This window comes from Pan troglodytes, chromosome 8, assembly GCF_028858775.2.
Source record: "Pan troglodytes isolate AG18354 chromosome 8, NHGRI_mPanTro3-v2.0_pri, whole genome shotgun sequence".
Classification (NCBI taxonomy): Eukaryota; Metazoa; Chordata; class Mammalia; order Primates; family Hominidae; genus Pan; species Pan troglodytes.
Genome location: NC_072406.2, coordinates 99319558 through 99347552, shown reverse-complemented (window position 1 = coordinate 99347552; position 27995 = coordinate 99319558). Strand labels below are relative to the sequence as shown.

Here is a 27995-nt window from a genome sequence, read left to right as displayed (position 1 = left end):
TGTGATATATCCACACAATGAAAATTATTCAGCCATAAAAAAGAAGGAAGCAGTGATCTATGCTATACCATGGATGAACCACAAAAATATTATGGTAAATGAAAACATGTGACAAAAGGCCGCATACTGAATGACTTCATTTATATGAAATATCCACAAAAGGCATATCCATAGAAACAAAAAGCACATTCGTGGCTTCCAGGGGCTGAGGGAGGGAGGGAATGGGGAGTGACTGCTTAATGAGTATGGGGTTTCTTTTTGGTGTGATAGAAAAGTTCTAGAACTAGAAAGTAGTGATGGCTGTAAAACATTGTGAATGTACTTAATGTCACTGAACTGTATACTTATAAATAATAAATTTTATGTATATTTTACCAAAACAAAAAAGATGCTTAACAAAAAAAAAATTAGAAATAAGTTCTGGGTAAAGAGAAGATGGAACATACATATATTTAACTTCATTTCTTCCCCAAATTGTGCTAAAATACTAATAAGGTTTTTGGGGGGTTTTTGTTTTTGTTTTTGAGATGGGGTCTCATTCTGTCACCCAGGATGGAGTACAGTGACATGATCTCAGCACGCTGCAACCTCCACATCCCAGGCTCACGCGATCCTCCCACCTCAAACTCCCAAGTAGCTGGGACCACAGGCGTGCACCACCACACTGGGTTAATTTTTCTATAGTAGAGACGGGGTTTTGCTATGTTGCCCAGGCTTCTCTCAAACTCCCAGACGCAAGGAGTCTACCTGCCTCGACCTCCCAAAGTTCTGGGATTACAGGCCTCAGCCACCACGCCTGGCCCTCATCAGGTATTTTTAAGGCATAAACAAAATTTAAAAGCTAGAAAGCAAATGCATAAATGGTAACTGACATAGCAGATCCAAGAAACCAGCAGTATGGAAAGCCAAAAACCAACCTTCGTCCACAGAATCCTCAAAAGGCTCAGGAACTGGTAACAGATAGCGCCTGTAGAAACAGGTGTGAAGGGAGCACTAAATAAAGAAGGCTGGCTGAAAGCTCCTTAGGAAACACTCAATCTCTCAGTACCTTCCTAAATACCACATGGTTAGGTTACTATGCTTTTCCCACCAAGGCAAAATTCTAGAGGATTATTCCCTCAGGAGGATTTCAGAGCAGGGAAACATAAAGCACATTGGTGCGGGGGAGGCTTAATGAAAACAGAGGCCTTAAGAAAACACATATGTACTGAATACTGAAATCCTCACTGCCCTACTTCCCTCACTCTCCCACAGAAGTGGCATACAGACCTCCTCCCACCAGACAGGAAATTAAAAGACCTCTCTCCCTTTTCAGAAAAGGGAAAAGTAATCAGAAGCTGATATGAAGGGTGCCCCAGCAAATGACACAGATAGATCACCCTAGAGTGAACTCTACTCAACAAGTACCAACGAGGTACTAAGAGCTTCCAATCAGCTTTTAGAGGCATAACTGCAAATAGTCAAGGATTACCACTCATCTGAGGAAAGCATCTACCACAAAAAGAAAACAAAGGAAAACAAAAAATAGAAAAGGAACTTGGAGGAAACACGGACAACTGTGGGAAGAAAAAAACTTAAAATTTAAAAAGAATTTTATTAGCAGGAATTTCTGATGTCAATAAAAAAATAAATAAATAAAAGGAATTTTATACCCCATCATTAGTGTCCATGGAAAGAATACAGAAGATACTACACTGTAATCCCAGAATTTTAGGAGGCTGAGGCAAGAGAAATGCTTGGCGCTTAAGAGTTCGAGACCAGTCTGGGCAACACAGCGAGACCTTGTCTACTAAAAATCAAAAAAGTTAGCTAGGTTTGGCGGTGCAGGCCTGTAGTACCAGCTACTGGGAGGGCTAGGGCAGGAGGATCGCTTGAGCCTGAGCAATCAAAGCTGTAGTGAGCCACGACAGAGCAAGACCCTGCGTCTAAAGAGTAGATACTCCATCCATGAAAAAAAATCAATACTTTTCCAAAGAGCCTTGGAAATTAAACTTAGGAAAATTTATCAGAAAGAATAAGGAATCAAAGAGATGGCAACAGAATAAAGAAGAAAAAACTGGAGGTCCAGTCAAGATAATTCAGCATCTATGCAATGGGGAATCCACGGGAGAAAACAGAGAGGAAAAAAAATCAGTGAAATAATTCAAGAAAATGTCCCAAAACTAAACGATGTAAGTTTCCTAACTGAAAACACTGAGTGAAGCCAGGCACGGTGGCTCACGCCCATAATCCCAGCACTTTGGGAGGCCGAAGTGAGTGGATCATTTGAGGTCAGGAGTTCAAGACCAGCCTGCCCAACATGGTGAAACCCCGTCTCTACTAAAAATACAAAAAAATTAGCCAGTCGTGGTGGTACACCTGTAATCTCAGCTACTCGGGAAGCTGAGGCATGAGAATGGCTTGAACCCAGTAGGCGGAGGTTGCAGTGAACCGAGATCGCACCACTGCACTCCAGCCTGGGCAACAGAGTGATACTCTGTCTCAAAAAAACAAAACAAAACAAAACAAAAACAAAAAACAAAAATTGGCTTGGCGTGGTGATGCACGCCTGTAATTCCAGCTACTGGGTAGGCTGAGGCACCAGAATCACCTGAACCCAGGAGGCGGAGGTTGTTGCAGTGCGCCAAGATCATGCCACTGCACTCCAGCCTGGGCGAGAGTGGGATTCCGTCTCAAAAAACAAACAAAAACAATAAATTTAAAAATACATAAATAAATTTAAAAATTAAAAAACAAAAACAACAACAAAAAAACACTGAGTGCAGAGCATAATTGTTTAAAATACAGTACAACCATATTAAAGCATATCATTTACAAGTTTCAGAACAGTGGAAACAAAGGGAAGATCCTACAAGCTTCCAGAAGAGGGAAATAGCTAACAATAGATAAGCTTCCAGAATGATTTTGTACTTTCAACAGGCATAACACAAGCTAGAAGACAATGGAGCAAAATCATCAATCTCAATGTTACATACAGTGAAACCACTAATGAAGGGTGAGAGGAAAATAAAGTGTTTTCAAAAAACATAAGGTATCAAATATTTGCCTCCCATGAAACAGGAAGACATAAGAGGAGAAGAAACAGAAGTGCCAATGCAGGAGAAAAGAAAAGAGAATTCCAAGGATGATTGCTGGGCACTATGAGAAAACAGAGACTACTCCATGTTGGAGCACTGTGCTCTGGAAAAGGCTTCTTCAAGATGATGAAACTGACAAAGTAAGTGAAGGAAATGGGAAATTTGAAAGAAAATGGGAAATTTGGACAACTGATAGAATGTTTAGTTTGAGTTAGTCACAAGGACACAGCAAATCATGCAAATAATTTATGTTCTAACCTGAAAATTCAAGTAAATCAATTTTTTTAATGTTTCTTGAAAAACCACAGGTAAATTCCAAATACCTATGAGTTGAGGATGGTTACCTATGAGAGGAGGAAATGAAGGTGGAAGCTGAGAATTACTGTTTGTTTTAACAATCCCTGAAAGACCACTTGACTCATTAAACTGTATAACATTTGAGGGGAAAAAAAATTAAGATAAAAAAATATGGAATATGGGAAATAAGGTACTGAGGATTTCCCAAGGACATAAAACCCAAACAAACCTGACCCCTGGAAACTAAATCTTACAAAATTGCCCTGTAAAAGAAAAACATAAAAATGAATTAGAGGGAAAAAGAAGGAACATTACTTGCACGACATCATAACTCCAGCCAAATGCATGACACTGACGGCAGAAATCCTTGGGTTTCTGTGCTTCTGCTCCCTGGTCTGTCAAGTGGGTGTAATAACCACAGCATTCCTCTCTTAGGACTGTTGTAAAGCTTAAGTGAGATAATGCACATAAAACACTTATAGCAACGCTGGCTGTCAGTATTAACACAGTTGTGTTTTTTCTAATAACTGAGATCCTTTTTCATATCAAATAATTTCACTGTCACAATGATCTTGAAATGTTTATTTGAATACTTACCTTGTCTACCCAAACATTCAAGGCCTCTAATGCTCTCACATAAGCCTCCCAACAAAAAAGTGGGAGGCGGGGGGTGGGGGACGGGGGGGGCGGGTAAGAGGGACAAAAAACATTCTGATGATCCGTATCCAAGAGAAATAGGAAAAACAACTAGTAAAGAATTAGTGAAAGTTATTTCTAAAGATTCTTGTTCTACTGAAGAACTGACTGTACCTAAAAACTACTCAGTAGTTTTTATACTTTTTAGTTGCCGTAATCAATCTTTCACTCTCACTAGGCAAGTTAGCAATTAAAAGTGAAAACTTTCTACCAGCTATACATTAACTTAGTAATGCTAGGACAAGCATTTTTCCATTTCACAATAGGTAGCCTCCAACTTATGCACAGATTGTGCTCTCCAAATTGAGTTATACTTTGTTATAAAACTTGTGAAACGTTTCCTCAAAGAAATAAAATTATGAAATAAAGTTGGGATCCCAGGCAATAAACAAAGGGCAATTTAATCCATAGAGTAGAACAATTTATTCCTGAGAGCCATGGAAAAGGAAAGGAATAAATGTAACTGTGTCAGATGACTTTCAACCACTTATTTTGTGCTCCCCACAGCTAGTAAAAAAAAAATAGCATTTATGTGAGATTAGGAATTGTGTAATACTTTGTTCTCTTCATCTTTGTATTCTGGTAACACAAACAGCATATAACACAGTACCTGCCTTCTATCAGGAGCTTAAAATATTCATTTAAGGAATAATAATGAGTAAGAATATATAGCACTGTTCAAACCATACTGTTTCAATGGAGAAATACATTATGATTTCCAACTGAAAGAATGTCTTCCTTTATCTTAGCAGGACAACTAAAGTTTAAGCACCAAGAACAATAAAGTGTACGCAGCTATTCCACGGATGTAACAATCATTCCTCCTAGAAATCATATTTTGGTCACACATCACTCAGACTATTTCTAAGTATGTATAAATCATGAAGTTGAGTTTTAATAATATAAAACTTGACCTCCATAACGTCCCTGACTTCTTTTCCTTTACTAATACCTTAAATAAAAATAGCAGCCATCAACATTTTACCTGGGTTTTTTTTTTTAATTTGCAGTTTCTATACTACTTCTAGTTAGTACAGAAGGTTATCAACTGCAAACTTAATACTATGGCCAAAAAAACAAAATCAAAAAAGTCATTAAGACTCAATATTCAGACAATAATCTTGATTAAAACCCAGTATTTCTCAACTGGGTGCGGTGGCTCATACCTGTAATCCCAGCACTTTGGGAGGCCAAGGTGGGAGGACTGCTTGAGCCTAGGAGTTCGAAACCAGCCTAGGTGACATAGCAAAATTCCATCCCTACAAAAAAATTAAAAAATTAGCCAGGCATGGTGGTGCACACCTTTAGTCCCAACTACTTGGGAGGCTGGGTTGGGAGGACCACACGAGCCCAGAAGGTCAAGGCTGCAGTGAGCCATGATTGTGCCAATGTACTCCAGTCTGGGTGACAAAGTAAGGCTGCCTCAAAAATAAGCAACAACAAAAAAACCCAATATTCCTCTGGCTCGAATGCAGCTACCTATATTTAGATATTCCCAAAGTGAAGTTGACAAAGTTATCCAACACAATAACAGAAATTATTTTAGGTACCAAAAAAATTGCAAAAATTACTGAGAATTATTATTATTATTATTTTGAGACAGAGTCTCACTCTTGTAGCCCAGGCTGGAGTGCAGTGGCGTGATCTCGGCTCATTGCAACCTCCGCCTCCCGGGTTCAAGCGATTCTCCTGCCTCAGCCTCCCAAGTAGTTGGGATTACAGGCACCCGCCACCACGCCCAGCTAATTTTTGTATTTTTATTATTATTATTTATTTATTTATTTTTGAAATGGAGTTTCACTCTTGTCACCCAGGCTGGAGTGCAATGGCGCATTCTCAACTCACTGCAACCTCCACCTCTTGGGTTCAAGCAATTCTCCTGCCTCAGCCTCCCCAGTAGCTGGGATGACAGGCACCCGCCACCACGCCCGGCTCATTTTTTTGTATTTTCAGTAGAGACGGGGTTTCACCCTGTTGGCCAGGCTGGTCTCCAACTCCTGACCTCAGGTGATCTGCCGCCTTGGCCTCCCAGAGTGCTAGGATTACAGGCGTCAGCCACCACACCCAGCCAATTACTGAGAATTATAAGTTAAAATTACAGAATTTAGTAGACAATGTAGTCAATGTCCACAATGATACTGATATCTTAAAACCTGAGAAATTCACCTAACAAAAGAAGTCCCTTAATTTTACATTACTCTAAAAAAAAATTTGATCCCTTTAATATATACCTAAGGGAATAAAGATTAAAGGAATAAAGATTAATTTATCCTAGAGAGCCAGAGTTCACTTCAAGCTTTAAGGAATAATTCATAATCATCCAAACATAAAATTCAGATGGACACCTTAAATGAGATATGAGTTTCATCTAGCATCAGAAATTACTCCAAAGGCATTATTTCTCTTAAGCACCCCTTCTGCTTTGAAATTCAATACTGCCAATGAAACCAATTAATTTAATTTCTTTGTAATGACTTCATAGGACAGGCATGGTGGCTCACACCTGAAATCCTAACACTTCGGGAGGCCGAGGCAGGAGGATCACCTGAACCCAGGAGTTAGAGACCAGCCTGCCAACATAGTGAGACCCTGTCTCTACAAAAAATAAAAAACAAGCTGGGCATAGTGGCATGCACCTGTAGTTTCAGCTACTCAGGAGGCTGAGGCAGGAGGATCAATTGAGCCCAGGAGGTTCAGGCTGCCGTGAGCCATGATGATGTCATTGCACTCAGCCTAGTCAATGGAGCAAGATTCTGTCTCAAAAAAAAAAAAACAATTTTTTTAACTATAATGACTTTATCTCATGCAAATTTACAAAGGGTATATAAATATTTGTTAAAACAAATGTAAGAAGTTGAGTTGATAATCACTAGTGAGCGACAGCAGCAGAGACACATGGTCATCAGTGAAGGAGACAGAAACATCTCTAAACCACCCAACACAATTAACATGGTATCTTCCACATAGACTTTTTTCTTTTTTTTGAGATAGGGTCTCATTCTGTTACCCAAGCTGGAGTGCAGTGGTGCGATCACAGCTCACTGCAGCCTCAACCTCCTGGGCTCAAGTGATCCTCCTGCCTCAGCATCCCAAGTAGTTGGGACCAAAGGTGCGCCTCACCATGCCCAGCTGATTTTTGTATTTTTTGTAGAGACAGGGTCTCACCATGTTTCCCAGGCTGGTCTTAAGCCCCTGGGCTCAAGCAATCACCTGCCTCAGCCTCCCAAAGTGCTGGGATTACAGGCATGAGCCACTGTGTATAGCCTCACACAGATTAAGTGAGGTCACTGTATGTGAGGTCATTGTATAATATTTTTCAAAAATGTTATTTTACATCCAAGAAATTATAAATACAATTAGTTATATCTACTCCTGTCACTTTAAACTTTATTATATCAATTTTTATTCACAAAAACATGCATTATTTCAGACATTATAATTAATGAAACAATTTTTATTCATTTGCTTTAAGTTCATTTCAAATCCAAGATTCATATTATAAAACCACTCTCCCTCCCTGAACTACAGATCTCTAGTTAAATTTAGATTCAATAATGTTTTCCATGGAAATAACAAAACTCAAGTCCTCTGTATTAGTAAACTGTGTAATAAAATAGGAAATTTACTAAGGAAGAGCAAAGCAGGAGCCCTGTATGTCACTTTTAGATAACTATCCTCAAACTAAACACTTTCAATTCCAAGCATATTTCAAAGTTTTAGGAGAAGCAGGTGGATGGAGTAAGGAGATCGTGAGAACTAACTCACTACTGCGAGGACAACACTATGCCATGAGGGATCTGCCCCATGACCCAAACACCTCTCACCAGACCCCACCTCAAACCTGGGAATTACAATTCAACATAAGATTTGGTGGGGACATATATACAAGCTCTATTAGGGTGACAGCAAAATTCTGGAACTAGATAATGGTGATGGTTGCATAACAATGCGAATGTACTTAATGCAACTGAGACTTTCATGCTGTGTAAATATAGAACTCAATCAATAAAAGAAAGTACACCAGCCTGGCCAACAACTGCTAAAAATGCAAAACTTAGTGAGGCATGCACACCTGTAGTTCCAGCTACCCTGGAGGCTGAGGTGAAAGAATTGCTTGAACCTGGGAGGTGAAGGTTGCAGTGACCCAAGATCATGCCACTGTACTCCAGCCTGGGTGATAGAGTGAGACCCTCACTTAGAAAAAAAAGAAAAAAGAAACAATAGCACTATATAACAGAAAGTAGACATTGACATCTCATTGAAGAAAGTCACCTTCTAAAATAAATGTTGATTATTTTGGTATCCCTTTAAAAATCTTATTGGGACTCATGCCTGTAATCTCAGCATTTTGGGAGGCCAAGGCAGGCCTTGAGGTCAGGAGTTCGAGACCAGCCTAGCCAACATGGTGAAACTCCGTCTCTACTAAAAATACCAAAAAAAGGCCAGGTGCAGTGGCTCACGCCTGTAATCCCAGCACTTTGGGAGGCCAAGGCGGGTGGATCACAAGTTCAGGAGTTTGAGACCATCCTGGCTAACATGGTGAAACTCCATCTTTACTAAAAATACAAAAAATTAGCCGAGCGTGGTGGCAGGTGCCTGTAGTCCCAGCTACTCGGGAGGCTGAGGCAGGAGAATGGCGTGAACCCGGGAGGCAGAGCTTGCAATGAGCCAAGATCAAGCCACTGCACTCCAGCCTGGGCGACAGAGCAAGACTCCGTCTCAAAAAATAAAATAAAAATAAACAAAAATAAATAAATAAAAACACCTTATTGTTAACTTGATAAGTAAATTATAAACATGTCAAAATGAAATCTTTTACTATAGTGTCAATCCTTGAGCTTTTCTATTTATTAGGAATTCTCATAACACTCTTAGCACCAGCTTTCCAATGCTTAGTCTGCCAGGGCAGGAATCAATTTTATATAGTGTTGGGTGTCCAAGGGAGATAATACAGTCCTGGGTTCTTAGTTTCTATTTCTGGTTGGGCCAGTAAAGCCCCTTCCTCATCCCTCCTTTCCACTTATCACTACAGACAGAAACTAAAAACCATGGCTTCAGGCTGCTAAAAGCATACAATAAAACAAAATCAAACAACAACAAAATAAAAGGAAGGATGGACAGGCTAGGAAGTGAATTTTAAAATGGGCAGAATATTTGATTAAATTTAGCTTGCCAATATTGTGTTAAATTTTAATACAGGAGAGTAACATATTTATTTCTAATAAACACGATCAGCAAAAGATGAAAAACTTTTTAGATACCAAAATATACCTTGGTCTGCTGTAGCACTTGGGAATCATGAATCTCTCTTGTGGCACTCATGAATGTAGCTTTTTTTTTTTTTTTTTTTTTTTGACAGTCAGTGGAGAAAGACAACATGGAAAAAAAAAAAACAGCCACGCCAAATGCAATAACAAGCCCATCAATTTCTGTTACCTCAAATGCAATAGAAGGTACCACTTTTGGCCAGGTTCAGTGGCTCACGCCTGTAATCCCAGAACTTTGGGAGACCAAGGCAGGCGGATCACTGTAGGTCAGGAGTTCAAGACCAGCCTGGCCAACATGGCGAAACCCCATCTCTACAAAAAATACAAAAATTAGCCAGGCATGGTGACATATACCTGTGATCCCAGCTCCTTGGGAGGCTGAGGTGGAAGAATCGCTTGAACCTAGGAGGCGGAGGATGCAGTGAGCCGAGATAACACCACTGTACTCCAGTCTGGCCATCAGGACGAGACTGTCTCAATTTAAAAAAAAAAAAAAAAAGAAAGAAAGAAAATACCACTTTTGCTGAACCTGATTACAGGCAAGGCCAAATTCAGTCACTTGAATAATAATATGCCCAACATTCGTTCACAATGTTCCTGCCCGCTCTTAATGGGCTTTGAGTAGAGCAGGCTCTCAAAAGCCATGAATTATATGAATTATCAAATTAAACAACAGTTTCCACTTAAAATAATAACATTTATTTTGGGAATATACAAACCAGACAATGAACTAGATGTTTTATACATACTATTACTCACTTTAGCCTCATAATACTTTATGGATAGGTTAAGCAGCTTGCCTAAGGTCACAACACTATTACATTCAAAAGCCAGGATTCAGGCCGGGCTTGGTGGCTCTCACCTGTAATCCCAACACTGTGAGGCCGAGGCTGGTGGATCGCTTAAGCCCAGGAGTTTGAGACCAGCCCAGGAGTTTGAGACCAGCCTAGGCAACATGGTGAAACTCTGTCTCTACTAAAAATAGAAAAATTAGCTAGGCATAGTGGAGCACACCTCTACTCCCAGCTACTCAGGTGGCTCAGGTGGGAGAATCACCTGAGCCTGGGAGGCGGAGGTTGCAGTGAGCAGAGATCACATCACTGCACCCCAGCCTGGGCCACAGATAAGACCCTGTCTCAAAAAATAAAAAATTAAAATTAAAAAGCCAGGATTTAAACCAAGGTATGTCATACATAAAATCATTTTTTGCTAAAACACTCTTTTTTTTTTGAGACAGAGTTTCGTTCTTGTTGCCCAGGCTGGAGTGCAATGGCGCAATCTCGGCTCACCGCAACCTCTGCCTCCCGGGTTCAAGCAATTCTCCTGCCTCAGCCTCCCAAGTAGCTGGGATTACACGTATGCACCACCACACCCGGCTAATTTTGTATTTTTAGTAGAGACAGGGTTTCTCCATATTGAGGCTGGTCTCGAACTCCTGACCTCAGGTGATCCGCCCACCTCGGCCTCCCAAAGTGCTGGGATTACAGGCGTGAGCCACCGCGGCCGGCCTAAAACACTCAAGTGTGGGCTGCAAAGGAAATATTTTCAGTTTACTTGGCAAACATTAATATTCTCTCTTGAATACAGCTTTTAAATGTTAAGGAATGAGAAAGAAGAACGTACTTGAAAAGAATATTACTGAAAAATGCAGTGAGATGTCTGGAAGAAACATGCAATGGCTGTGTGCCTACTATGTGCCACATGCTGTGCTGGCTATATTAAAAACTTCAACACGGCCGGGCGCGGTGGTTCACACCTGTAATCCCAGCACTTTGGGAGGCCGAGGCGGGCAGATCACGAGGTCAGGAGATCGAGACCATCCTAGCTAACACGGTGAAACCCCGTCTCTACTAAAAATAGAAAAAATCAGCCGGGCGTGGTGGCAGGCACCTGTATTCCCAGCTACTCGGGAGGCTGAGGCAGGAGAATGGCATGAACCTGGGAGGCAGAGCTTGCAGTGAGCCGAGATCATGCCACTGCACTCCAGCCTGGGCGACAGAGCAAGACTGTGTCTCAAAAAAAAAAAATAAATAAATAAATAAATAAATAAATAAATACCTCAACACTTCACTGTTACAGCAGCCTTGGGAGGGAAATATTGGTAATCTCTTTTACATATGAGGAAACTGAAACGTAGACAAACCTTCAAGGTTACAGAAGTTGCAAGGGACAGAGTTGGAACTGGAAATCAAATTCAGCTCATTAATACCTATCACTAGTGCTTACTAGGGGGCATTTCGAATAGAATATTAGAAATCTCATCACATACAACTCAAACCAACCTATTTTTTCTTTGCTCAGGGAGTTGTTGTGAAAACTGAGAAATCCCTATAGATTTTTCTTCCAATAGCCTTATTTTAAATAATTATCCACACTTAGGTTATATATGTTAAGTACTGCCCATAAACTCCAAAAGTTGATTGCTATGAAAACCAAACAGGCATTCAGTAGTAATTGTGAAAATATAAGCAATTCTGTCCTATATACGATTTTTTTTTTTTTTTTTGAGACAGAGTCTTGCACTGTTGCCCAGGCTGGAGTGTAGTGGCGCGATCTTGGCTCACTGCAACCTCCGCCTCCTGGGTTCAAGTGATTCTCCTGCCTCAGCCTCCCGAGTAGTTGGGACTACAGGTGCGCGCCACCATGGCTAGCTAATTTTTATATTTTTAGTAGAGACGGGGTTTCTCCATGTTAGCCAGGATGGTCTCGATCTCTTGATCTCGTGATCCACCCGCCTCAGCCTCCAAAGTGCTGGGATTACAGGCGTGAGCCACCGGCGCCCGGCCCTATACACATGATTTTGAACATACTGACAGATGGAGAAAACCACTTTGGAAAAGATACTTCACATGTTCTAGAGACGATTTAAACCATTAAGCATTCTATGAAGCTTCTGAAGGTCTGTCAGATTTTAAATGACAACAGTGAAATTTTAAAACAAGAACAGAAGTCAGCACCAAAGCTAGTTTAACATTAATAATAAGTGAGCCAATAAATAGGTCTATGTTTGCCCAGGCAGGTTTTGCTTATTATGTCAGTTGGAAAGCCAGAAGGAAACTGGTTTTAACTCTTAATATAACCTGTATCATGACACCATCACTTTACCAGAAATGTAGCTGATGTCAGCATAAGACTGAGACAGTTTACATTTAAAACTGTTGTTTCCTTTCCAACTATTTTCATAATTCATTCATGGTATAGGATTGAGACTATTTCCTTAAACAGAAAAAAATGGGTAATTAACATTGAGAACTTTCCATGTGCCAGATACTGTATGAACTGTCTTAATTTTCATAGCCACCCTGCAAGATATTATCCTCATCTTTTTAGAGGAAGAAACAAGTTTCAAGAAATGAAGTAGGTTTTCTAAGGCCACAGCTATAGTAAAGAGGTGGAGCTGACATTCAAGCTTGGATATGAATTATTATAATTTCCACAGCACTACACAGCTGTCATTTTCTCTACCTGCAAAACTAAATAAATACTGTTAAAAATAAAAGATGATCTCCAAGATCTCTAAACATTAAAATTTTACAATAAACTGGTTGAGGTGACACATGCCTATATTTTCAGCTACTCAGGAGTTTGAGACTGGCCTGGACAACATAGCAAGACCCTGTCTCTAAATTTAAAAAACAAATTACAATAAGATAATCTTAGACCAGAGAAAGGAAAGTGAAATAGCTATTTGGATTATAAACTGTTTTAGTAACTCAAATGTAATGTGTGGTGGTGACAATATCTTCGATTCCTGGGAAGGTCATTGTGAAAGGGAATAGAAAATGCCTTGAAGTCAAAATATAAGGCTCTCAAATAGAAAAATAAATATAACATTTAAGTATTATCAACAGAGAACCAAGTTAGAAAAAACTAGTTATAGTCTGAAACAATGCTGTTTAAAAGACTGCAGTCACCAGTGTAAACTGACTCAGGCAACACTTCCCAGGGTCCATGCCATGGACAACTGAGTAATCTCTCTATAAATACTAAAAGATAATAAGGTTCCATAACCAAACAAGATGGGGAAATGCTGGATTTAATGTCAAGCCTGTTTCCATACTGGTTATAGGCTTGAGAACCCTATGGAGCAAGTCTTTCTGGATTTGAATCCCAGCTCTTCCATTCTAGCTTAGCAGTGTGACTTAAATGAGATAGTTGCTGTAAAGACTGGAAACAATAATGCACGTGGGAGCCTTAGAACAGAGCCTTAGACAGTGCTCAATAAATGTTAAATCATTAATAGTAACATCATTTCCCAGAGCCTTTATTAATCTAAGTTGAGGTTCATTGTGAATTACCAATGGGATAGAGTTTGCAGTTTCTCAAACTTATTGGATGATGGAACCCACTTTTTCATAGAATATCCCTCGAGAAAACTGGTTAATGTCTTTAAAACAAACAAAACTCTTCGAAACAATAGAGAATTCCATCACCAAAATAAAATGTTGTTTTTTGTTTTTTTGGGTTTTTTGAGACAGGGTTTCCCTCTGTTGCCCAGGTTGGAGCGCAGTGGCACAATCACAGCTCACTGCAGCCTCAACTTCCTGGGCTCAAGAGATCCTCCCACCTCAGCCTCTCAAGTAGCTGGGACTACAGGTGCATGCCACCATACCTGAGTAATTTTTTGTATTTTTTGTAGAAACAAGGTTTTGCCATGTTGCCCAGGCTGGTTTCAAACTCCTGGGCTCAAGCCAGCTGCCCACCTTGGCCTCCCAAAGTGCTAGGATTATAGGCGTGAGCCACCACGCCCAGCCTAAAACGTTTTTAAAAACTGAATTTTTCTTCACTAAATTTTCCTTATCTCTTATCTGCTACCACCTGCCTTTGAGCAAAAGTTCTTTTTTGTTTAAGACTGAGTTTCACTCTTGTTGCCCAGGCTGGAGTGCAATGGTGCAATCTCGGCTCACCGAAACTTCCACCTCCCAGGTTCAAGCGATTCTCCTGCCTCAGCCTCCCGAGTAGCTGGGATTACAGGCATGCACCACCACACCCAGCTAATTTTGTATTTTTAATAGGGATGGGGTTTCTCAATGTTGGTCAGGCTGGTCTCAAACTCCCGACCTCAGGTGATCCGCCCACCTCGGCCTCCCAAAGTGCTGGGATTACAGGCATGAGCCACCTTGCCCGGCCGCAGCTAAAGTTCTAACAGATGACACTCTCTGATGTTCACTAAAGACTTGGGAACGTTGTCTCTACTTCATAAACCCACTCCATAGCTGGATCCTGTATTCTGTCATAACCAATAACTGCTCCTCCCGTTCAATCTTCAATTCCACTATCCAGTCTTGAACACCAACCACTTCATGTCCCAGCAGCCACCTTCTGGTTTCATTTGTTCCCTATTCAGCCTAGACTCAATGGCCCACCACTTCAAACACTCTCGCTACTGAAATATCTTGCCTCCTTACTCTCTCTGTCACACTGACACATAAAATCCAGGCCAAGATCAATCCAACTGTTCAATTGTGTGTTCACCCAGGCTGCTGAGCCCTGAGAGAAGGAGGAAATCATTCATACAAATATATATACCACAGCCGTGAAAAATTCATGATTCCATTTTTTCTAAGTATTCCCACTCAGCTTGCCCTCTCACCTCCCTCAGAGGCTTTCTTGAAATTCTCCTTTTCTCCTCAGTCCCCTACAATCATCATTTCCTCCCCGCTATAATCTCAGTGGATGACCTTATCCCCCCTTCACTGAAAAAAATAAAGTGTTCATATCCCGAATTCTCACCTGCCACCCAAACACTTCCCCATCTGCACCATCTATTGTTCCTTTATTCCTACTTCAGTGGAAACTGTATTCTCATCTGTACTGCAACCCAGTATCTTCACTCCATTCCCACTAACCTCAAAGACAATGTACAATCATTCACACACACCTCCTTTATTCTACATCTTCAACTTCTACCTTCCTTTTTCCTTTTTCCATTTAGCATATAAACATGCTGAAGTCTCTCTCATCTAAACACAGCCTGCCCCTCTACCTACTATCTTGTATCTCCCTATGAGCAAAGCTTCAAAAAGAGCAAAGCTTTCTGAAAAGAATGTTTGCACTTACTGTCTCCACTCTCAACAAATATCCATGCTTAGTCCTCAGCAACCTGGCATTTATTTCTATTATGGAGACTCCACTGAAGCTGTTCTACAGAAGGTGGCAATCAGCTGCTTAACACCAAAATCAAGGGACACTTCCCTGACCTCATATTCATTCAACTGTGGGCTACATTTGACATTGCACATGGCTCTTAAAATTTTTATCTTCATTTAATAAATATTTACTGAAAGCTACTTTGTTGATAAGAACTTCAGATAAAATGATGACCATGACACAGTCACAAGCCCTCAAGAAGCTTAAAGTTTCTATGATAATTCCTACTCCTCCTTACACCTCTCAGATCACTCCTTCCTTCTCTACTCAACCTTTAGAGCTGATATTCCCCCAGGATTCCTTTCTTTGCTCTTCTCACATCCATCCCAGGATTAATGTGTTTACATTACCTATTCATTGATGTTGACGAAATTTTTATCACTAGCTTAGAATTCTTGACCTTTCATCCTCCTCAAACTGTCTAGTCTCAATTTTTTGTCCTCTTCCAAGCAAAACTTTCAGAAAACTATCTTTGCGCACTCCACTTCCTCATATCCAATTCACGTTTTAACCCATGACAATCTGAACATTTTAACCCATGACAACCCACTACACTGAAACTCCTCTTACAACGTCACCACTACCTCATGATGTTAAAATGGACGTGCTTATCATTATTCAAACTTTCAGGGCATTCCCAACAGAACTGACCCACTCCACTATCTAACCTGTACATGTGAAATTTGGCACAGCTGTATACTGGACCCTATTCTATTTCCCACACTCTATCCCTAGGTGTTCCTACCCATTCCCATTGTTTTAAATATGACTTATGCTGGGCTCAGTAGCTCACACCTGTAATCCAAACACTTTGGGAGGCCGAGGCAGGAGGATCACCTAAGGTCAGGAGTTCGAGACCAGCCTGGCCAGCATGGTGAAACCCCCGTCTCTACTAAAAATACAAACATTAGCTGGGCATGGTGGCCCGTGCCTGTAATACCAGCTACTCTGGAGGCTGAGGTAGGAGAATCACTTGACCCCGGAGGCGGAGGTTGCAGTGAGCCAAGATCGCACCACTGCACTCCAGCCTGGGCGACAGAGCACGACTCTGTCTCAAAATAAATAAATAAATAAATATGACTTATAACTCTGGTCCACATCTTTCCTGAGCTCTAGCTTCATTTACTCAACTCTCCACTTGGCAACCCCATTTGGACAAACTCAATTTATCCAAAATGTCCTTAATTTTCCCACTAAGTCTCTTCCAGAACTACTGGAGTTATTAAAGCCAGAAACAAAGAGCCACACATGACTACTTACTTTTCCTCACCTCTCATATCAAACTATCTCCAAAATATATTTTGGCTATTCAGTTATCTTCAACTCACTACTATGTCATAATATAGCTATTGTTATTTCTTCCCTAGAGTACTGACTGGTTTTTTGCTTGTTTGTTTTTGTTTTTTTGAGACTGAGTCTTGCTCTGTCGCCCAGGCTGGAGTGCAGTGGCGCAATCTCGGCTCACTGCAACCTCCACCTCCCGAGTTCAAGTGATTCTCCTGCCTCAATCTCCTGAGTAGCTGGGATTACAGGCACCCACCACCATGCCTGGCTAATCTTTGTATTTTTAGTAGATAAGGGGTTTCACCATGTTGGCCAGGCTGGTCTCGAACTCCTAACCTCAGATGATCTACCTGCCTTGGCCTCCCAAAGTGCTGGGATTATAGGTGTGAGCCACTGCACACGGGCTTGACTGACTTTCTAACCAAGTTCACCAATGTCACCTTGTCCCTACCAATCCAGTCTCCAGGAGAAAGCTAAAGTGATCTTTATAAATATAATATAAAATCGCTTTCTCAGCCTTTTGGCTAAGATCAAGTGTAAATATAAATATAAATTGAAACACATCACTCACTATTTAAAACCCTTCAATTGATATGCTGGGAATCTAATATTAAGGTAGTAACAGAGTATTCTCTTTCCCACAAACAGAATGTTGCTCCAGTTCTCTGGCAACTCATTCTGTGGGTCAGTGGCATTCAACTACTTCAGTACAAAGACAAATATAAGACACAGAAGTTAACTGGGTTAACTAAAGGTTACTAAACCTTTACCAAACCTTACTAAAAGTTACTAATTATTTAATTCCAAAGCAAATACCATAATTTATCTTTTTTTTTTTTTCAAGACAGTCTTGTTCTGTTGACCAGGCTGGAGGGCAGTGGTGTGATCTTGGCTCACTGCAACCTCCACCTCCTGGATTCAAATAATTCTCGTGCCTCAGCCTCCCCAGTAGCTGGGATGACAGGCATGTACCAACACGCCCAGACAATTTTTGTTTTTTTAATAGAGATGGGTTTTCACCATGTTGGCCAGGCTGTTCTCGAACTCCTGGCCTCAAGTGATCCACTCGCCTCGGCCTCCCAAAGCCTGGGATTACAGGCTTCAGCCACTGCACTTGGCCTATACTTTTTTTTAATTGAGATAAAATTCACATAGCATACAATTTACCATTTCAAAGTATACAATTCAGTAGTTTTAGTGTATTCACATTTTGCAACCATCTACACTAATTCCAGAACATTTCTATCACCTAAAAAGAACCCCATACCTATTAACAGTCATTCCCAATTGCCTCCCTCCCCATCTCCTAGAAACCATTTATCTCTTTTCTATCTCTATGGATTTCCTGTTCTAAACATTTCATATAAGTGGGATCATACAATATGTGATCTTTCGTGGCTTCTTTCACTCAGCATAATGTTTTTAAGGTTTATCCATGTTGCAGCATGAATTTGTACTTCACTCCTTCTTGTGGCTGAATAATACTCCATTGTATGGATGGACCACATACTGGTTTTTGTTTTTGTTTTGTTTTGTTTTTTGAGACAAAGTTTCGCTCTTATTGACCAGGTTGGAGTGTAATGGCATGATCTCGGCTCACTGCAACCTCTACCTCCCAGGTTCAAGCGATTCTCCTGCCTCAGCCTTCCAAGTAGCTGGAATTACAGGCATGAGCCACCATGTTCGGCTAATTTTGTATTTTTAGTAGAGATGGGGTTTCTCCATGTTGGTCAGGTGGTCTTAAACTTCCAACCTCAGGTGATCCACCTGCCTCGGCCTCCCAAAGTGCTGGGATTTCAGGTGTGAGCCACCACACCCGGCTGGACCACATATTGTTTATCCATTCATCAGCTGATCTACATTTAGGTTGTTCCCACTCTTTTACAATTATGAATATTGTTGCTATTAACACTCATGTACAAGTATTTGTATGGACATATGTTGTCATTTCTCTTGGGATGACCTAGGAATGGAACTGCTGTGTCATATGGCAACTGTATGTTTAACTTTTTGAGGAACTGCCAGACTGTTTCCCATAGCATCTGTATCATTTTACATCCCTATCAGTAAGGAACCCTATAAGGGTTCCCATTTCTCCACATCCTCACCAACAGTTGTTGGGGTTTTGTTTTTTGGGTTTTTTTTTTTTTTTTTTTTGAGATTTAAGTTATTATAGTCATTCTAGTGGGTGTGAATTGGTATCTCTATTATTATTATCATTATCATCATTATTTTAGAGACAGGGTCTTGCTCTGCCCAGGCTGGAGTGCAGTGGCACCATCACTGCTCACTGCAGCCTCGACGGCACAGGTTCAAGCAGATCCTCCCACCTCAGCTTCTCGACTAGCTGGAACTACAGGCACAAACCACCACGCCTATCTCCCTATGTTGCCCAGGCTGGTCTCTAACTTCTGGGCTCAAGTGATCTTCCTGACTCAGTCTCTCAAAGTGCTGGGATTATAGGCAATGAGCCACTACACCTGGCCTCACTGTGATTTTTATTTGCATTTCCCTAATGAATAATGATTTCAACACCTTTTCATGTGTTTATTTCATGTGTTTATTTGGCCATTTGCACATTTTCTTTGGAGAAATATCTCTTCAAATTCTTTGCCCTTTTTTTTTTTTGAGACGGAGTCTCGCTGTGTCACCCAGGCTGGAGTGCAGTGGTGCGATCTCCATTCACTGCAACTGCAGCCTCCTGGGTTCAAACCATTCTCCTGCCTCAGCCTCCCGAGTAGCTGGGACTACAGGCACCCGCCACTACACCCAGCTAATTTTTTTCTATTTTTAGTAGAGACAGGGTTTCACCGTGTTAGCCAGGATGGTCTCGATCTCCTGACCTCGTGATCCGCCCACCTTGGCCTCCCAAAGTGCTGGGATTACAGGCGTGAGCTACCGCACCTGGCCTGCCCATTGTTTCAATTGGATTATTTGCTTTTTTCTTATGGAGCTGTGATAGTTCTTTACATATTCTAAATACTAGACCCTTAACAAATACACAATTTGCAAATATTTAATCCCATTCTGTAGGTTGTCTTTTCACTTTCTTAATGATGTCCTTTGAAACATAGAAGTTTTTAATTTTGGCCAGGTGCAGTGGCTCACACCTGTAATCCCAGGAATTCAAGCAACCTTACTCAAGCAGGCAGGTTGCTTGAGCCCAGGAATTCAAGACCAGTCTAGGCAACATGGTGAAACTCCACTTCTTTTTTTTTTTTTTTTTTTTTTGAGACAGACTCTTGCCCTGTCAACCAGGCTGGGGTGCAGTGGCATGGTCTCAGCTCACTGCAACCTCCACCTCCCAGACTCAAGAGATTCTCGTGCCTCAGCCTCTCAAGTAGCTGGGATTACAGGCGCGTGCCACCATGCCCAGCTAATTTTTGTATTTGTAGTAGAGAGGGGGTTTCACCATGTTGGCCAGACTGGTCTCGAACTCCTGACCTCAAGTCATCTGTCTACTTCGGCCTCCCAAAGTGTTGGGATTACAGGAGTGAGCACTGTCCCTGGCCCCCATTTCTATAATACAAAAAATACAAAACTTACTGGGATGTGGTGGCACATGCCTACAGTCCCAGCTACTCAGAAGGCTGAGGTGGGAGGACCGCTTGAGTCTAGAAAGGTTGAAACTGCAGTGAGCCATGATGGCGTCACTGTACTCCAGCCTGGGCAACATGATGAGACCCTGTCTCAAAAAAATAAAAACTTTAAAAAAAATTTTTAATTTTAAGGGCCAGGCGCAGTGGCTGATGCCTGTAATCCCAGCACGTTGGGAGGCCACGGTGGGCAGATCACGAGGTCAGGAGTTCGAGACCAGCCTGGCCAATATGGTGAAACCCCATCTCTTCTAATAATACAAAAATTAGCCAGGCGTGGTGGTGCGCGCCTGTAGTCCCAGCTACTTGGGAGACTGAGGCAGGAGAATCGCTTGAACCCGGGAGGCAGAGGTTGCAGTGAACCAAGATGGCACCACTGACTCCAGCCTGGGCAACAGAGCAAAACTCCATCTCACCAAAAAAAAAAAATTAATTTTAATAAAGTCCAATTTATCTATTTGTTCTTTTGCACTTTTGGAGTCATATTTAAGAAACCTGCCTGATCCAAGTTCATGAATATTTAAACCTACATTTCCTTCTAAGCGTTTTATAGTTTCAGTTCTTATATTTAGGTCTTTGATCCATTAAAATGATAATTCTTGAAAGCTAAGAATTTCAATCATAAGACCTACAGGCTTAAGAGAAAAGAGAGCTTTTTTTTTTTTTTTTTTTTGAGATGGAGTCTCACACTATCACCCAGGCTGGAGTGCAATGGTGCAATCTCAGCTCACTGCAACCTCTGCCTCCCGAGTTCAAGTGATTCTCCTGCCTCAGCCTCCTGAGCAGCTGGTATTACAGACACCCGCCACCACTTCCGGCTAATTTTTTGTATTTTGAGTAGAGATGGGGTTTCCCTGTTGGCTAGGCTGATCTCGAACTCTTGACCTTGTGATCCGCCCGCCTCGGCCTCCCAAAGTGCTGGGATTACAGGCATGAGCCATTGTGCCTGGCCAAAAGAGAACTTTTTATTTATTTATTTACTTATTTTGAGAGACAGGGTCTCTCTCTTGTTGCCCAGGCTGGAGTGCAGTGGTAGAATCATAGCTCACTGCAGCCTCAACCTCCTGGGCTCATGTGATCCTCCCACCTCAGCCTCCTGAGTAGCTGGGACTACAGGTGTGTGCCAACATGCTCAGCTAATTTTTGTATTTTTTGTAGAGACAGGGTCTCACTATGTTGCCTAGGCTGGTCTCAAACTTCTGGGCTCAAGTGATCTTAACTGTGTCAGCCTCCCAAAGTGCTGGGATTACAGGCATGAGCCTCTGCACCCAGCCAAGATTTAATATTGATACAGAATCTATGAAATTACTTATTCCTTTGTAAAATGTAGTAACATACATTTTGAACTCAAATGTGTGTGTGAGTGTTTATATGTGTGTAAATAAAATTAATCCTCAGAACCATACCACTGCACCCGGCCAAGACAGCTTCTTAAATTCTAAAACTGTGATTTTAACTATCACCAACCAAATCAAGAAAACTTTCATGGCAGAATTTGTCATGTAAACTCCAGCACAGAGGAAAGGCAGGTGATGACATAAGTAAAGTTCTCTCACACTGATCAAGATGACATAAAAACTTGGGGGAAGAGTTCAAAGAAAAACAAGAGTTAAAAGAAAGAGTCGATGTAAATTTAGAATTTTTGCCTCCTGTCCTATCTGGAGCTAAATCTTATTTGAGGGGCCAGGTGAGGTGGCTCACGCCTGTAATCCCAGCACTCTGGGAGGCCGGGGAGGGTGGATGACCTGAGGCCAGGAGTTCGAGACCAGCCTGGCCAACATGGCGAAACACTGTCTCTACCAAAAATACAAAAAATTAGCCGGGTGTGGTAGAAGCGCCTATAATCCCAGCTACTCGGGAGGCTGAGGCAGGAGAATCGCTTGAATCTAGGAGGCAGAGGCTGCAGTGAGCCGAGATCGAGCCATTGCACTCCAGCCTGAGCAACAAGAATGAAACTGTCTCAAAAAAAAAAAAAAATCTTATTTGCGGAAGGGTAAGAAAAATCTCCAGTGTTTGTGGGGAAGGACCCAGAATGGGAAATAATTGTGTTTCCCTTTCCCAAGTTATGGTCCAGGGACTGTAGCCATTTAGTAAAACCTTGCACCTAATACAATATCATGCCTTGCTAAAGGCATAATAGCCAATGACATGCCCAAACCATATTCCTGAAAAGCTGCTTTATTAGGGTCCCAAGCATATCAGCACTCACCATTGGGCCAGTATACCCAAAACAGCCTGGGATTAAGGAGGACCCAGCATGCACAGATGTGTTGCCCAGGGGCTACAGTAGTAGCAGGGACATCATCCTCAGAAGTGGCAGAGGCAGACAATCCCATTCAAGACCAAGCCAGTCATTTGCAATGGCTCAGAAGGACAGAGGACAGCACAAAGATAAGATGACTCTCCCTTAATGCCAGGAAAAATTATAAGATTTCTCTACCAATACCATCTACCATAGGAAAAAAAAGGGAAGGGGTGGGCTCTGTGAGGAAACTGAATATTTACCGAAAGGACCAAGTATTTATCAAAGGTTTAGATTAACATGTAATTAATTTAGTTAAGCCAGAAGCTACTGACTTTTTATCCTAAAGCGGCAAGATTGTTTAGCAGGATTGTTCTCTATTACCTAGTAGAAACAGAGCTAAGGAAATTTTAGTTATTTAGAAATGAAGTTGGCCAAGCACAATGGCTCACACCTGTAATCCCAGTACTTTAAAAAGCCGGGGTGGGAGAGTCACTTCAGCCCAGGAGTTGGAGATCAGCCTGGGCAACATAGCAAGACCTCATCTCTAGGCTGGGCATGGTGGCTCAAGCCTGTAATCCCAGCACTTTGGTAGGCCAAGGGGTGGTGGATCACTTGAGGTTAGGGGTTCGAGACCAGCCTGGCCAACATAGCAAAATCCCATCTCCACTAAAAAATACAAAAATTAGGCTGAACGCAGTGGCTCACGCCTGTAATCCTAGCACTTTGGGAGGCCAAGGAGGGCAGATCACCTGAGGTCCGGAGTTCGAGACCAGCCCGACCAACATGGAGAAACCTCGCCTCTACTAAAAACACAAAATTGGCCTGGTGTGGTGACACATGCCTGTAATCCCAGCTACTCGGGAGGCTGAGGGAGGAGAATCACTTGAACCTGGGAGGTGAAGGCTGCAGTGAGCTAAGATCACGCCATTGCACTCCTGGATAACAAGAGTGAAACTCCGTCTCAAAAAAGCAAAAAACAAAAATTAGCCAGGTATGATGATGTGTACCTGCAATTCCAGCTACTTGGGAGGCTGAGGCACGAGAACTGCTTGAAACCAGGAAGCAGAGGTTGCCATGAGCTGAGATTGCACCACTGCACTCCAGCCTGGTGACAGAGTGAGACTGCCTCAAAAAACAAAAAACAAACAAAAAGTCATCTCTAAAAATTAAAAAAAAAAAAAGAAAGAAAGAAAATTACATCCTTGTATATTTAAGTATGTAGTCTACAAAATTTATGCCTACTATACTTCCAATTGGGTTTTCCACTGCACAAAAGGTAAAAATGTAAAGCACTTGCCTATATGATCTGACTGCTTATCCACCTGTCCAAAATCACAACATTCTCCACTAGGACAACCACAGTCACACTGGATTTCTGTCCATTCCTAAAACATGTCAAGGTCTTTTCTGTATCACAGTTTTTCCACACGCCATTTCCTTCACTTAGGATGCCTTTCCCACAGCTCTTTAATAGGTTGCTTCAACTTAGCCTTTAATTTCAGTTTAAACGTTTCTTCTTTTCAAGGCCTTCTCTGAACACCCTATATAAAGTAGGTATTCCCCATTATCCCATAGCACAGCACCATATTATTTTCTGTTTTCTTTTCTTTTTTTTGAGAAGGAGGTTCCCTCTTGTTGCCCAGGCTGGAGTGCAGTGGCAAGACCTTGGCTCACTGCAACCTCTGCCTCCCAGGTTCAAGCAATTCTCCTGCCTCAGCCTCCCCAGTAGCTGGGATTACAAGGGCGCACTACCACGCCCAGCTAGGTTTTTGTAGATTCAGCAGAGATGGAGTTTCACCATGTTGGCCAGACTAGTCCTGAACTTCTGACCTCCGGTGATCCACCTGCCTCAGCCTCCCAAAGTGCTGGGAATACAGGCATGAGCCACTGCACCTGGCCTTTATCCTACATTTTAAATCTCTCTTTTTTTTTTTTTTTTTTTGCCAATTATTGCTTTAGATTAATATCTATAGAAAAAAATAGTCTCTCTGTGCTTCACTAGTTTTCGATGGCCCTCCAAGAATGCAATCACAAGGATTCCACATTTAATGGGGAAACTGTGGAGTACAGTAACTATGTAAAAGGCACTTTGAATATCCACCCCATGTATCTTCAAAATAGTCTCATCTCAAGCTATCCTTCTGATATATTACTATAACATAGAGAATCCAATGAAACTGTCATTTCTGCCTGTAGGACAACGAAACTTCTAATTTCAACATAAAGGCCAGTTTAGCCCTCTTATTTTAATCTACTTGCCTATGTGTTACATTGATGATAACAAGTTGCTAATGGCAACTTCATCTAAAAGTCTGTTGAAATCATTTAAGCATCTGATATTTCATTATAATCCTCAGATTATCCCCAGAAGTTGAGGATGGATTTCTGTTCTGTCTTCCTGTCTAGTAAGAGAGTAAACACGACAACATGAAAACTACTTCCTTAAAAGCTGTCAATAGTAAAAAGCTGTTCAAAAAACAGAAGGCATAATTTTAAAACTGTTATCATTGTATAAGATCTCAAGGAGAACTAGAATTTGAAGACTGTTTACTGTATACAATATGAAACTGCAAATATCATAATTCCTAGTTTCAAATTTAAGAATGTTCCCCCCCCTTTTGTAAATTGCGTTAAAAAAATATATTATCACAGTAAGACAGCAGAGAGCAAGTCAGTTATTTTCTGTGGCAAATATGGCAGACACTGTGAGTTGTCTAACAATTATTCCTTCTGGCCGGGAACAGTGGCTCATGCCTATAATCCCAACACTTTGGGAGGCTGAGGCGGGTGGATCACCTGAGATCAGGAGTTCAAGACCAGCCTGGCCAACATGGTGAAACCCCGTCTCTACTAAAAATACAAAAAATTAGTCAGCCATGGTAGCAGGTGCCTGTAATCCCAGCTACTGGGGAGGCTGAGGCAGGAGAATCACTTGAACCCAGGAGGCGGAAGTTCCAGTGAGCCGAGATCCCACCACTGCACTCCAGCCTGGGCAACAAGAGCAAGACTCCGTCTCAAAACAAACAAACAAACAAACAAACAAACAACCAATTATTCCTTTTCTACCTTTCTTCCTGGCTGGCACAGTCTGCCTGTACTTCAGAGGCCAAAAAGTGCCAGTAAGTCTTCCTTGTAGCCTCCCTTACAGCCAGGGCGTGGCATGTAACCAACCCAATCCTAGCTACTGGGGTCTAAGAGAGTTGAAGGTAGCTGGCAGGCCTTTGGAAAAGGTTTCTTCACTAATACCGGGATACGCACAGGAGGAAACTACTGTTTCTCCATAGAACTTAGTTATGGCTACATGTGACCTCTGGAACTGCTGAAGCCATTTTAAAACCCTTAGGAAAGATATCACAAACTGGCTGAATGTGTAACAGAGAGAAGAGCAGAGTAGGTATCTGATGGTATCATTGAGTCCTTGGACTGACAATGGAAAAGCCCTGCCTTCAGACTTCTTGTTAGATAATGTTATCTTGGTTTATGGCTTTCCTTTAAGCCATTTTTATTTGCATATTGCTACTTGAGGGTCAAGGCATCCTAAGGAATCTCTATCTTCTTACTTCAGGTCCAATTTCCTGAGCTGACTCAACATTATCAGCGTCTCTACCTTGTGCCTAGTCCTTCATTGACATGTCTTTCATTCAGAAGCAAGCGCAACATAATTATACTCACATATATGCTTCACCTAAAGTCTGTTTCTTCTGCAACACCTCTAGAATGGTCAAGGAGAAGGTACTTTTTGCTTCTCTGGTGTATTTTTCAGTTATGTCTGTTTTTAATAGCATTATAGATGTGCCCCAATTTTTACCTTACACTTCCTTTCTTATTATCCTCTAACACCATACCGAAATTACAATTGATCTAAAACTTTCAAAACCAAAATGCTCAAGATAGGATAAAGATTTTCTTTTCTAGAGGGTGGTCCACATCATTAAACAGAGCTGAATGGCAAGGCAATCTTGAATGATGAACAACTGAATGTGCCATACTTTATATATAAAGAAAACAAAAAACCTGACCTCTATTTTAAAATGAAGATTAAGAGAGGCATAATAAATAACATACAGGTGAGATCAGAATCCTACCTTAGTGGCTGGGTGTGGTGGCTCACACCTATAATCCCAACACTGGGAGGCGGAGGCAGGCGGATCACAAGGTCAGGAGTTCAAGAGCAGCCTGGCCAACATGGTGAAACCTCATCTCTACTGAAAGTACAAAAATTAGGCGGGCGTGGTGGCAGGCACCTGTAATCCCAGCTACTTGGGAGGCTGAAGCAGGAGAATCACTTGAACCCGGGAAGTGGAGGTTGCAGCGAGCCGAGATTGTGCCACTCCTCTCCAGCCTGGGCGACAGAGCAAGACTCCGACTCGAGAAAAAAAAAAGAATCCTACCTTAGTACAGTTAATTTGTTAATATATTTTTAAAATTTTTATTTTCATTTTCTTTTTACTTTTTATTTTTTTCCTAATTTAGCTCCCATTTAAAAGCACAGTTAATTTTTTTTTTTTTTTTCTGAGACAGAATCTTGCTGTTGTCACCCAAGCTAGAGTGCAGTGGCACCATCTCGGCTCACTCCCGGGTTCAAGCGATTCTCCTGCCTCAGCCTCCCAAGTAGCTTGGATTACAGGCACTCGCCATTATGCCTGGCTAATTTTTGTATTTTTGTAGAGACGGGGTTTCACCATGTTGGCCAGGCTGGTCTTGAACTCCTGACCTCAGGTGATCCACCCACCTCAGCCTCCCAAAGTGCTGGGATTACAGGTGTGAGCCACCACGCCTGGCCAGCACAGTGAATTTTTAAGAGACCTCACATGTTTCTTGCATGATAGCTTAAAAGGATAAGATCCTATATTGTTCATGTTTACTCACAACATGAAAGGAACCCTTAACCAAGAGTTGATAAACCTTTGTTGACTGTTACTCAGCAATGCAACAAAATGAAGACTTACCCAAACCAGCCATGCAGATGTAACTGCCATTTATTAGGAAAAGGGTTTTTTAAGAGGAAAAAGACTACAAACCCTGAAGATTACAGGTCCTTTTCTTTGACACAGTTTCTGTTAGTTTTTTGTTAAAGCATGCTCACTAAAAGGAAAAAACATCAAAATTACAACTTCTCTGAAAATCAATTAGAAACACAAAAGCAAATATTAGAAAGTTTTCCTGAAAACTTTGGCACAAAAGTTTGCAAAACAACTCATGATATACCAAAATGACCAATACTTGAAAAAAACATAACTAGGGGATATTCATTTTCAACCAAAGTGCTGTTTAAGCCAAATTGTTGTGATGATCAAATTGCCTTGAACCAAAGCGCATGCCACCCTATATTTTCAAACCATGGTCTCATTTATCTTTAAGCTTTGCCTATGCTGTTTCCATA

The 27995-nt window shown here is 41.4% G+C and overlaps 1 protein-coding gene across 26 annotated transcripts in view; it reads right to left on the bottom strand.

Moving 5' to 3' along the window:
- Window positions 1-27995, bottom strand: part of SHLD2 (shieldin complex subunit 2) — a 96556-nt gene that overhangs the window by 59879 nt on the left and 8682 nt on the right. For 5 of the 26 annotated variants that reach the window (XM_063780819.1, XM_063780818.1, XM_063780820.1 and 2 more), the window contains exon 3: window positions 9692-9807. The exons of 12 other annotated variants lie outside the window; for them this stretch is intronic. In XM_063780819.1, coding sequence (XP_063636889.1) covers window positions 9692-9807 — 116 coding nt within the window. Of the gene's footprint in view, window positions 1-917; window positions 968-3335; window positions 3422-3689; window positions 3823-9691; window positions 9808-26697; window positions 26979-27995 lie in introns of those variants that run through there. 9 more of the 26 variants (XM_063780824.1, XM_063780830.1, XM_063780839.1 and 6 more) reach the window with 4 other exon arrangements.